General features: G+C 41.2%; 1 protein-coding gene across 1 annotated transcript in view; it reads right to left on the bottom strand.

The window, feature by feature from the left end:
* LOC139380743 (ephrin type-A receptor 6-like) overlaps positions 1–13,318 on the bottom strand; it is a 193,992-nt gene that overhangs the window by 155,536 nt on the left and 25,138 nt on the right. Inside the window, exon 2 of the mRNA XM_071123725.1 lies at positions 11,637–11,701. Within this exon, the coding sequence (XP_070979826.1) occupies positions 11,637–11,701 (65 nt within the window). The remainder of the gene's footprint in view (positions 1–11,636; positions 11,702–13,318) is intronic.

Raw genomic sequence — 13,318 nt, 5'->3', positions numbered from 1 at the left:
ATAGTTGGCTAGCTATTTATTTTCACGAACTGAAGTTCAATTTCAATAGGTGAACAACAAGTGGCTACCTAGATAATACTTACAAGGATTCCTAAATCATTGCTAAGAATAATGAAAATGACTGCAGTTTCTACTGGTCATTGTTTTCAGGCTGGTAGTATTGGTATTAAACACTCACAAACTAACATTGTGATTTGTACTGTGTGTGTGTCCAGACTGACACAGGGATTTGTTCAAGACTTTATCCAGATTAGCCTGCCTCAGTGTTGTGTTGGAACACAATAACCCAGCTGGGTATTATCATGTCGTTGCATCACACAGCTGGCTGGCTGATGGAAGGGAAGGCCATTGAAAGCATGCAGGAAATGGACAATAACTTCCTCTCCACAACAGGCAGGCAGACGTCTCCATAGGGAACCAGGGAATTATGGAGTTTCTCCACTGTGCAGTGTTACCAAGGTAATTCAGGGAACGGTGCACATGAGATGAGTAGCCTTGCCTGAGACCGGAAGACTTGCTTAAGCTCCGTGTGCTAATGCCTATAGGTCTCAGCTCAGTGTGACATCAGACGGTCTTGTGTTGCACAGGCGACACGGGTTTAATACCCAGTCTGTCACAAAGGCATGCCAATGTTGTGTAAACTCAGTTATGTAACCCAGTTTTTCTCCCCCGCAGGAAGATATCCCACCTCCCTGCCTCTAGCAACAGCTGACAACTAGAACAGATGTAAATGGGATTAGTGCTTCTCTTCATGAGACACAACCATCATGCTTTGAGTTCCGCCATGTAAAGCTGTATTAGAAAGGTGTTTAGCAGAAACAAAGGAAAACATTAGGCTTTTTAATCCCTTAAAGCTGCTTTATGTAATTTAATAAATAAACAGAGCCTGTGTCTCTAGCTCCACTCCAGGGAAATGACTCGGTTTGTCTGTCTGCTGGGGCTGAGAGGGGCTTATTGTGGAGCAGACAGACGACATATCAGACATACCCTCCTCTCCCCTTCCTGCCATTTCAAATCCTCTCCTCATTTTTATGTTTTTATTGAACCTTTATTTAACTAGGCAAGTCAGTTAGGAACAAATTATTTTTTACAATGACGACCTACCGGGGAACAGTGGGTTAACTGCCTTGTTCAGGTGAAGAACAACTTCTTTTTTTTTTTACCTTGTCAGCTGGGGGATTCGATCCAGCAACCTTTCAGTTACTGGACCGACGCACTAGCCACCCCTAATCTCGGTTAACCCAGAACTAAAAAGCATTGTGTAATTGGTCAGCTGCTCTATTAAGTTCTGGGTCCATATGTGTTAAGAGAAGGGATCCAGAAATGCTAGAATGAGGAGCTCCACCTGAATGTCCCTTCCCCTTACGAAATTAAAAAAATGCTAACACCTGTGAAATTGTGATTTGTCCAAAGCAATGGAACTTATGCTGAAAATGATCCCACGCATCCCGTTCCTTCCCTAAAGATTCTACGTTACCAGTTCTGTTTATAGAAATCTCTGAGAGATTACTCATGTTGTGTCCCCGTTTCATCTCCTCTCTTGCTGATGTTTTTCTGGTAATAACCAAACCTTGACTTGTGAATTTGAGTACATTTTGTAATTATGAATCTATTTGCAGAATCTGTAAATTCATTGTGAATTTGAGTCCATTATGTAATTATGAATCTATTTGCAGAATCTGTAAGTTCATTGTGAATTTGAGTCCATTTTGTAATTATGAATCTATTTGCAGAATCTGTAAGTTCATTGTGAATTTGAGTACATTTTGTAATTATGAATCTATTTGCAGAATCTGTAAGTTCATTGTGAATTTGAGTCCATTTTGTAATTATGAATATATTTGCAGAATCTGTAAGTTCATTGTGAATTTGAGTACATTTTGTAATTATGAATCTATATGCAGAATCTGTAAGTTCATTGTGAATTTAAGTCCATTTTGTAATTATGAATCTATTTGCAGAATCTGTAAGTTCATTGTGAATTTGAGTACATTTTGTAATTATGAATCTATTTGCAGAATCTGTAAGTTCATTGTGAATTTGAGTCCATTTTGTAATTATGAATCTATATGCAGAATCTGTAAGTTCATTGTGAATTTGAGTACATTTTGTAATTATGAATCTATTTGCAGAATCTGTAAGTTCATTGTGAATTTGAGTCCATTTTGTAATTATGAATCTATATGCAGAATCTGTAAGTTCATTGTGAATTTGAGTACATTTTGTAATTATGAATCTATATGCAGAATCTGTAAGTTCATTGTGAATTTGAGTACATTTTGTAATTATGAATCTATTTGCAGAATCTGTAAGTTCATTGTGAATTTGAGTCCATTTTGTAATTATGAATCTATATGCAGAATCTGTAAGTTCATTGTGAATTTGAGTACATTTTGTAATTATGAATCTATTTGCAGAATCTGTAAGTTCATTGTGAATTTGAGTCCATTTTGTAATTATGAATCTATTTGCAGAATCTGTAAGTTCATTGTGAATTTGAGTCCATTTTGTAATTATGAATCTATATGCAGAATCTGTAAGTTCATTGTGAATTTGAGTCCATTTTGTAATTATGAATCTATATGCAGAATCTGTAAGTTCATTGTGAATTTGAGTCCATTTTGTAATTATGAATCTATTTGCAGAATCTGTAAGTTCATTTAACAAATACATTAATCTTCTACATATCCCTTTCCAGTGGGATAATTCCAAAACCTTTATTTTCTGTACTTTTGATGCAGAATAAGTCGCTAATAATCAAAGTGCCAGTAAAACCTGTAGTGGGATGTCCACTAACAAGGCTGGATCTCTGCTACAGAATGTAAATATGGTTTTGTATATATGGTTGTGTGTGTGTGTGGGGGGGGGGGGATGTGTGTGTGCGCACACACATGTGAATGTGTGTGTGTGTGTGTGTGTGTGTGTGTGTGAAGCCTGGATGATGCATGTTCATTAGCCAGTGCATTCCAGTGATGGGGGCTGCTGAGGCACAATTAATTAATTGATAGAAGCTGTCTCACTCTGAGCCTAAGACACATTTTCACATTAATTAAAAAATATTCCCAGGTAGCCTTGATAATCAAAACAAACACACCATTAGCAGTGAATTAACCACAGTTTTAGGATGATTTCTTACGTGCTACCCATGCTTATGTAGAGCCCTATAAAATCTGCGACGCGGAGAACCCGGACCAAATCACGGAATCCAGACATTATAACGGAATTCAACAATATACAATATTTTATTTAACTTAAGGAATAAAATAAAATTGTATTTCTCACAAGCTTAGTAAACAACAAGTGCAGACTAATATTGAAATGGTTACTCAAGGGCCCTTCCCAACAACGCAGAGAGAAATAAAATAGAGAAATAATAAAACACCTAATAATAATAAGTAATAACAAATACACAATGAGTAACGATAACTTGGCTATATATACGGGGTACCAGTACCGAGTCCATGTGCAGGGGTACGAGGTAATTGGGATGATGGTGTTGATGTGAGCCATGACCAGCCTTTCAAATAATTTAATGGCTACCGATGTGAGTGCTACAGGGCGGTAGTCATTTAAGCAAGTTACCTTCGCTTTCTTGGGCACAGGGATTATGGTGGTCTGCTTGAAACATGTAGGTATTACAGACTGGGACAGGAAGAGGTTGAAAATGTCAGTGAAGACACTTTCCAGCTGGTTAGCGGATGCTCCGAGTATGCGTTGCGGTAATCTATCTAACCCTGTGGTCTTGTGAATGTTAACCTGTTTAAAGGACTTACTCACATTGAACGTGGAAAGCGTGATCACACATTTGTCCGGAACAGCTGGTGCTCTCATGCATGGTTCAGTGTTGCTTGCCTCGAAGCCTGCATAGAAGGTATTTAGCTCATCTGGTAGGTTTGCATCACTGGGCAGCTCGCGGCTTGGTTTCCCTTTGTAATCCGTGATAGTTTGCAAGTCCTGCTATATCCGAAGAACATCAGAGCCGATGTAGTAGGATTCGAACTTAGTCCTGTATTGACACTTTGCCTGTTTAATGGTTCGTTGGAGGACGTATAAAAGTGTCCAGATAAGTGTCCCCAAATCAACTAAATGTATTTAAAATGTATCAACTTGCCCAAGTTTGTCATAAGACATGAACAGAATTAATCAGTGACTCGTATTTCCTGCAGCTTTCTGATAAGGCAACGAGAATTCCCCCTCTGTGTATGTGCGGTGCACGGGTCTACCACCTTGTGTACCCGTTAGCGATGATGCTAATGAAAAGTTGTCTGGTAGAAGGAAAGGCTTTCCCACAGGGCCCTACTTATGTTGTCAAGCTGGGTGCTATCTAAGCAACACTACAGAGTGCACTGTGCTTCAACTGACAGCTAAATAAGGTTTCTATGCTGCCTGCACCCCAACAAGAGTAAAGCCCCTTTACACTCCGTCTTAGGCCTGGAATAGAAAAGGCAACAACACAATGCAACCAGCAGTAGCAGGGAATCGTCTGAGCCCATATCTCGGACTTCACACCAGAAGCTGTAAACCAAGAGGATAGAACTTGATGTTTTTCCACCACTCTAAAAGGAAGTAACACACTGGATACTTGGCTAAGCTTGTTTTCTATAGTAGAGAATAATACCACCGCTAAAAGAAGTTGGCTGTCTTTATGTTCACATCTTTAAAAAGCTATCAGTGTCTGTTAAAGGTAGTCTATGGATAGTGTGTTTATCTGTAGATCCAAGATGGCTGTAATATAATATGTATACAGTGCTAGAACATTTTTAGAAAACCTGCTCATTCAAGGGTTTTTATTTATTTATGACTATTTTCTACATTGTAGAATAATAGTGAAGACATCACAACTATGAAATTACATATGGAATCATGTAGTAACCAAAATAGTGTTGAACAAATCAAAATATATTTTATATTTGAGATTCTTCGAAGTAGCCACCCTTTGCCAAGATGACAGCTTTGCACACTCTTGGCATTCTCTCAACCAGCTTCATGAGATGGTCACCTGGAATGCATTTCAATTAACAGGTGTGCCTTGTTAAAAGTTAATTTTCCCGGGTGGCGCAGTGGTCTAGGGCCACCAGAGACTCTGGGTTTGCGCCCAGGCTCTGTCACAGCCGGTGTACAATTGGCCTAGCATCGTCCGGGTTAGGGAGGGTTTGGCCGGTAGGGATATCCTTGTCTCATCGAGCACTAGCGACTCCTGTGGCGGACCAGGAGCAGTGCACGCTAACCAGGTCGCCAGGTGCACGGCGTTTCCTCCGACACATTGGTGCGGCTGGCTTACGGGTTGGATGCGCGCTGTGTTAAGAAGCAGTGCTGCTTGGTTGGGTTTCGGAGGACGCATGGCTTTCGACCTTAGTCTCTCCCGAGCCCGTACGGGAGTTGTAGCGATGAGACAAGATAGTAACTACTAACAATTGGATACCACGAAATTGGGGAGAAAAGGGGGTAAAATTTTTAAAATAATATATATATATATTTTAAAGTTAATTTGTGGAATTACTTTCCTTCTTAATGCATTTGAGCCAATCAGTGGTGTTGTGACAAGGTAGGGGGGTATAGAGAAGATAGCCCTATTTGGAGTCCATACTATGGCAAGAATAGCTCAAATAAGCAAAGAGAAACAACAGTCCATCATTACTTTAAGACATGAAGGTCAGTCAATACGGAACATTTCAATAACTTTTAACATTTCTTCAAGTGCAGTCGCAAAAACCATCAAGACATATGATGAAACTGTCTCTCATGAGGACCGTCACAGGAATGGAAAACCCAGAGTTACCTCTGCTGCAGAGGATACGTTCATTTGAGTTACCAGCCTCAGAAATTGCAGCCCAAATAAATGCTTCACAGAGTTCAAGTAACAGATCTCAACATCAACTGTTCAGAAGTGACTGTGTGAATCAGTCCTTCATGTTTGAATTGCTGCAAAGAAACCACTACTAAAGGACATCAATAATGAGAAGAGACTTGCTTGGGTCAAGAAACACGAGCAATGGACATTAGACCGGTGGAAACTTGTCCTTTGGTCTGGAGCCCAAATCTGAGATTTTTGGTTCCAACCGCCGTGTCTTTGTGAGAAGCGGTGTGGGTGAACGGATGATCTCTGCATGTGTATTTCCCACCGTAAATCATGGAGGAGGAGGTGTTAAGGTGTGGAGGTGCTTTGCTGGTGACAATGTCTATGATTTCTTTAGAATTCAACGAACACTTAACCATCATGGCTACCACAGCATTCTGCATTGATACGCCATCAAAAAAAATACATTAAAAAAATTCTCCTTTATTTAACCAGGTAGGCTAGTTGAGAACAAGTTCTCATTTACAACTGCGACCTGGCCAAGATAAAGCAAAGCAGTGCGACACAAACAACACAGTTACACATGGAATAAACAAGTGTACAGTCAATAACACAATAGAAAAAAAAGAAAGTCTATATACAGTTTGTGCAAATGACGTGAGGTGGTAAGGCAATAAATAGGCCATAGTAGCGAAGTAATTACAATTTAGCAGATTAACACTGGAGTGATAGATGAGAAGATGATGATGAGCAGATGATTTGCACACCAGTTTTATTACTTGCACAAGAGCAGAAAGTAAATAAAAACAATATGGGGATGAGGTAGGTAGATTGGGTGGGTTATTTACAGATGGACTATGTACAGCTGCAGCGATCGGTTAGCTGCTCAGATAACTGATGTTTAAAGTTAGTGAGGGAGGAAAAAAAAGCCTTGAGCTTCAACGATTTTTGCAATTCGTTGCAGCCACTGGCAGCAGAGAACTGGAAGGAAAGGCAGCCAAAGGAGGTGTTGGCTTTGGGGATGACCAGTGAGATATACCTGCTGGAGTGCGTGCTATGGGTGGGTGTTGTTATCGTGACCAGTGAGCGGAGATAAGGTGGAGCTTTACCTAGCATAGACTTATAGATGACCTGGAGACAGTGGGTCTGGCGACGAATATGTAGCAAGGGCCATCTGGTTTGGGTTTAATGGGACTATCATTTGTTTTTCAACAGGACATTGACCCAACACACCTCCAGGCTGAGTAATGACTATTTTACCAAGAAAGAGAGTGATGAGTGCTGCATCAGATGACCTGGTCTCCAGAATCCACCGACCTCAACCAAATTGAGATGGTTTGGGATGAGTCGGACCGCAGAGTGAAGGAAAAGCAGCCAACAAGTGCTCAGTATATGTGGGAACTCCTTCAAGACTGTTGGAAAAGTATTCCAGGTCAATCTATTGATTCAGGTTGGATGCTCCCCATCCAAACTGACAGAGCTTGAGAGGATCTGCAGAGAAGAATGGGAAAAACTCCCCAAATACAGGTGTGCCAAGCTTGTAGCATCATACCCAAGAAGACTATGCTGTAAACGATGCTAAAGGTGCTTCAACAAAGTACTGAGTGAAGAGTCTGAATACTTTTTTTTATATACATTTTTTTTTTTTATATACATTTGCAAAAATAAATCTAAAAAACTGTTTTTGGCTTTGTCATTATGGGGTATTGTGTGTAGATTGATATGGGAAAAACACAATATAATCCATTTTAGAACAAGGCTGTAACGTAAATGTGGAAAAAGTCAATGGGTCTGAATACTTCCCGAATGCACTGTAATATATATCTATATTTATAAACTGGGTGGTTCGAGCCCTGAATGCTGATTGGCTGACCACCATGGTATATCAGGGGTATGACAAAACATTTATTTTTACTGCTCTAATTACATTGGTAACCACTTTATAATAGTACTAAGGCACCTTTGGGGTTTGTGATATATGGCCAATATACCACGGCTAAGGACTGTGTCCAGGCACTCTGCTTTGCGTCGTGCCTAAGAACAGCCCTTAGCCGTGGTATATTGGCCATATACTTTACCACACCTCCTCGGACCTCACTGCTTAACTATATGTAGTCTGAGACAGTGAGTGTACCAGTAATTTCATCTTCAAAACATCTGTTATCTACAGAGACCTACAGAGATAGTTCCTCACAGGTATGCATAACCATAGTCAATAATGTCCTCTATGATAACGTGTTAGAGCTAGATGCTTCCGACCTGCCGTGCTCAGATATCTGACTGTGTCTAATAGACAGGGGATTCACTGCTCTCTTCCGCCAGGTAGCAAGGGACTATTTTACCCCCCTCCATCCATCCCTTCAGACCTCCCTTCTTCCCTCCAGACCTCCTTCCCTTTCTCTAGCTGCCCCTCTTAACGTGCCTTGTTAAATATTCATCGGCAAACTGTTTTCCGTGGAGAGCAAAGGATGAGAGCGGAGAGAGGAGTGAAAGGAAGAGGAGAGAGAGACAGAGCAGAGGGGTCTGACAGCTTAATCATGGAGTCAAAGCTGCAGACAGGACTGGTCTTCTCTCTCTCTGCTGCCTCTGGCTGTCACAACCAGCTACATGGTGTAATCCCCTCTCCTCTCCTGACACCAGCAGACAGAGCAAAGAAAAAACAGACAGGGGCAAAGAGATACACAGAGGGGTAGAGAAGATCGAGATGCACAGAGGGGTAGAGAAAATAGAGCGGTAGACATAGAAAGACAGAGGACCTTTCAGAGAGGTGAAGATAGAGAAAAAGGCAGAAAAACAGGGGCACAGATAGGAGAGGATAGAGAGACAGGGGGGAGAGGATAGAGAGACAGGGGGGACAGGGGGGAGAGGATAGAGAAACAGAGGGGAGAGGATAGAGAGACAGAGGGGAGATAGATAGTTGGGGAGGGGGGAAAGAGGCAGAGGGGAGAGGATAGAGAGACAGGGGGGAGAGGATAGAGAGACAGGGGGGAGAGGATAGAGAGACAGGGGGGAGAGGATAGAGAGACAGGGGGGAGAGGAGAGAGAGACAGGGGGGAGAGGAGAGAGAGACAGAGGGGAGAGGAGAGAGAGGCAGAGGGGAGAGGATAGAGAGACAGGGGGGAGAGGATAGAGAGACAGGGGGGGACAGAGGATAGAGAGACAGGGGGGGACAGAGGATAGAGAGACAGGGGGGGACAGAGGATAGAGAGACAGGGGGGGACAGAGGATAGAGAGAAGAGTTACAGTGCCTTGCGAAAGTATTCGGCCCCCTTGAACTTGAACTTGAAATGAACCGGAGGGCTGCATGATACACTGAATCAAGTGCTCTCAGGGTAGTGGCTGAGGCCTGCATATATATACAGTGCCTTGCGAAAGTATTCGGCCCCCTTGAACTTTGCGACCTTTTGCCACATTTCAGGCTTCAAACATAAAGATATAAAACTGTATTTTTTTTGTGAAGAATCAACAACAAGTGGGACACAATCATGAAGTGGAACGACATTTATTGGATATTTCAAACTTTTTTAACAAATCAAAAACTGAAAAATTGGGCGTGCAAAATTATTCAGCCCCTTTACTTTCAGTGCAGCAAACTCTCTCCAGAAGTTCAGTGAGGATCTCTGAATGATCCAATGTTGACCTAAATGACTAATGATGATAAATACAATCCACCTGTGTGTAATCAAGTCTCCGTATAAATGCACCTGCACTGTGATAGTCTCAGAGGTCCGTTAAAAGCGCAGAGAGCATCATGAAGAACAAGGAACACACCAGGCAGGTCCGAGATACTGTTGTGAAGAAGTTTATAGCCGGATTTGGATACAAAAAGATTTCCCAAGCTTTAAACATCCCAAGGAGCACTGTGCAAGCGATAATATTGAAATGGAAGGAGTATCAGACCACTGCAAATCTACCAAGACCTGGCCGTCCCTCTAAACTTTCAGCTCATACAAGGAGAAGACTGATCAGAGATGCAGCCAAGAGGCCCATGATCACTCTGGATGAACTGCAGAGATCTACAGCTGAGGTGGGAGACTCTGTCCATAGGACAACAATCAGTCGTATATTGCACAAATCTGGCCTTTATGGAAGAGTGGCAAGAAGAAAGACATTTCTTAAAGATATCCATAAAAAGTGTTGTTTAAAGTTTGCCACAAGCCACCTGGGAGACACACCAAACATGTGGAAGAAGGTGCTCTGGTCAGATGAACCCAAAATTGAACTTTTTGGCAACAATGCAAAACGTTATGTTTGGCGTAAAAGCAACACAGCTGAACACACCATCCCCACTGTCAAACATGGTGGTGGCAGCATCATGGTTTGGGCCTGCTTTTCTTCAGCAGGGACAGGGAAGATGGTTAAAATTGATGGGAAGATGGATGGAGCCAAATACAGGACCATTCTGGAAGAAAACCTGATGGAGTCTGCAAAAGACCTGAGACTGGGACGGAGATTTGTCTTCCAACAAGACAATGATCCAAAACATAATGCAAAATCTACAATGGAATGGTTCAAAAATAAACATATCCAGGTGTTAGAATGGCCAAGTCAAAGTCCAGACCTGAATCCAATCGAGAATCTGTGGAAAGAACTGAAAACTGCTGTTCACAAATGCTCTCCATCCAACCTCACTGAGCTCGAGCTGTTTTGCAAGGAGGAATGTGAAAAATTTCAGTCTCTCGATGTGCAAAACTGATAGAGACATACCCCAAGCGACTTACAGCTGTAATCACAGCAAAAGGTGGCGCTACAAAGTATTAACTTAAGGGGGCTGAATAATTTTGCACGCCCAATTTTTCAGTTTTTGATTTGTTAAAAAAGTTTGAAATATCCAATAAATGTCGTTCCACTTCATGATTGTGTCCCACTTGTTGTTGATTCTTCACAAAAAAATACAGTTTTATATCTTTATGTTTGAAGCCTGAAATGTGGCAAAAGGTCGCAAAGTTCAAGGAGGCCGAATACTTTCGCAAGGCACTGTAAAGAGCTACAAGGAAAACAGTTTGTCAATAGTTAATCTGAACAGACCAAGGACTTCTTGTCATAACCCAGCGTGAATGGACAGTCAGCCGTCCAATCTATTCACCCACAAGCGACAGCCACCTCACGCTAGACACAGCCATGCTCGTACCAGACATCCCACAGTGAACAAATCCAAATCGTTTCTTTTCACTCACATTGAAAGAGTCCATTATAACTTTATATGGCCCTTTAGTATCAAGTGAAGGTGGAAATTGAAAATAGATTGAATGTGAGACTTTCCTTCGAGACTTGTGCTAATTATCTCACTCACTATCCTCTCTCTAGAGGTCTGGAAATAAAACAGACCTGGGAATCGGATTATTATTGGTCGTTATCACATCTGCTGATCAATATGATTGATTGGGTATTGATCAAGCCAAGACATTATGTTTGTGAATAAACTGTGGGATCCTCCACACAAACGGCATTACTGGGTGCAGCAGTGAATCACATGCACGGTAGAGCTAGTGGATATGGGCACAAATCCATACTGCGATAAATTGCCTGAATGGATGTGATAACGATAAATAGAACAATAAGTATATAACATTAATGTGCACCACAGTTTTTTAAATGATCCTTTAAACTACTACTACTAGTTTGATGGTTGTACCACCATCTATTGTCCCATTAACAATCACACATATTAGCAAACTTGCTTCATTTCAAACTCCACATTTCTCTAGTATAGGCTACTTACAGTACTGAAGGATATCAGCAAAATGTCTGCGACAAGTGATCGGTGTCGATCATTTTTGGTTTATCGTCCCAGTGCTAACACAGGCACGTGCGCGCAAGCAAGCACACACACACTTACCCCATTCATGGGATAGGTCTTCCATCCCAGCTCTCCCAAAACAGACGTGGTGTCCAGCAGTACCACTGAAACAGAACAGGAGACCACAACCATTAGCATAATGTTGATATACATACCTCCCTGTTTCTGCATCAGTAATTGAAATATTGCTCATAAATTATCATTTAGACTTCTGTAGCTTAACAAAAATGAGTTTCCCCCCCAGATTAATATTTGCATGTCCATTTTAGTAAAGCATCATTTCAGAGCTGAACAACACAATTTAGCCCTGATAGAGACTGTTGACAGCAATCTGACTGCAATCTATCTCCTTCATATCCTCTCCCATTCACAGGCTTTTTTTTCACTTTCGCTCAGACAATAAGGACTTCCTGTCTGTCCCCAGAGATAAGATTACAAATAACCCGTCTCTTGGTCCTGAAGCATTTCAGTGTAATATCCGGCGGCTATTCAACGTGAAATGGAGCACTGTAATTCATGTACATTATGTATACATTACATACAGCATGCAAATTGTATTCAAATTAGCACTGATTCTGGTAGATTCTGTTGATAGCTTTCACTCTAAGAGAAAGAAAAAACATGTCCTTGAGACGTCTGATCAAAAATACATGGAAATACTGGGACATGGATTTGTGATTGTGAAAGTAGTATTTTCATAATAGTTGACTGTAAGAGAGAGTGAAAGTCAGGAGGACAAGTCAGCGTTAGTATATTGACGCTTATCACGTTGTCAATATTACAAGTTCACCTCCTCCAGGCTGACAATACTGTGAACTTGAGTCTGTGTCAACATAGTTCTAAAACATCTTTCCATCTCTATCGGTGACTCCCACGTCAGTAGACTTCACCATTTACGATCAGAATGTCATTAAGCAAACTTTTAGAATAACTGAATATTAATCTCCCTTACTCTGAGCAGAGGGTGGAAGGATAAGATATGTTACCTTCAGCTTTATACGGCAGGGTAGCCTAGTGGTAAGAGCATTGGACTAGTAACCGGAAGGTTGCAAGTTCAAATCCCCGAGTTGACATGGTACAAATCTGTCGTTCTGCCCCTGAACAGGCAGTTAACCCACTGTTCCTAGGCCGTCACTGAAAATAAGAATTTGTTCTTAACTGACTTGCCTAGTTAAATAAAAGGTAAAAAAAACACTGGATCTTATAAGAATATATATTTTTAATTATCTGCATTATTATGTCTCTTCTTTAGAGCTGAAATAACCTTAACACAATATAGATGCATCAACATGGTTCTCATCTTGGGATGCACAATATATCGGTGAACATATCGGAATCGGACAATATTAGCTAAAAATGCCAACATCTGTATCGGCCCGATGTCTAGTTTAACGCCGACGTAAAAACCCGATGTCAAAGCTGACGTGCATACCTATATAACGTAGGTACATGAGGTACATACCTATATAACGTAGGTAGATGAGGTACATACCTATATAACGTAGGTAGATGAGGTACATACCTATATAACGTAGGTAGATGAGGTACATACCTATATAACGTAGGTACATGAGGTGCATACCTATATAACGTAGGTACATGAGGTACATACCTATATAACGTAGGTACATGAGGTACATACCTATATAACGTAGGTAGATGAGGTACATACCTATATAACGTAGGTAGATGAGGTACATACCTATATAACGTAGGTAGAT

This window comes from Oncorhynchus clarkii, chromosome 22 (genome assembly GCF_045791955.1).
Source record: "Oncorhynchus clarkii lewisi isolate Uvic-CL-2024 chromosome 22, UVic_Ocla_1.0, whole genome shotgun sequence".
In the NCBI taxonomy this organism is placed as follows: Eukaryota; Metazoa; Chordata; class Actinopteri; order Salmoniformes; family Salmonidae; genus Oncorhynchus; species Oncorhynchus clarkii.
This window is presented reverse-complemented; position numbering and strand designations above follow the sequence as displayed.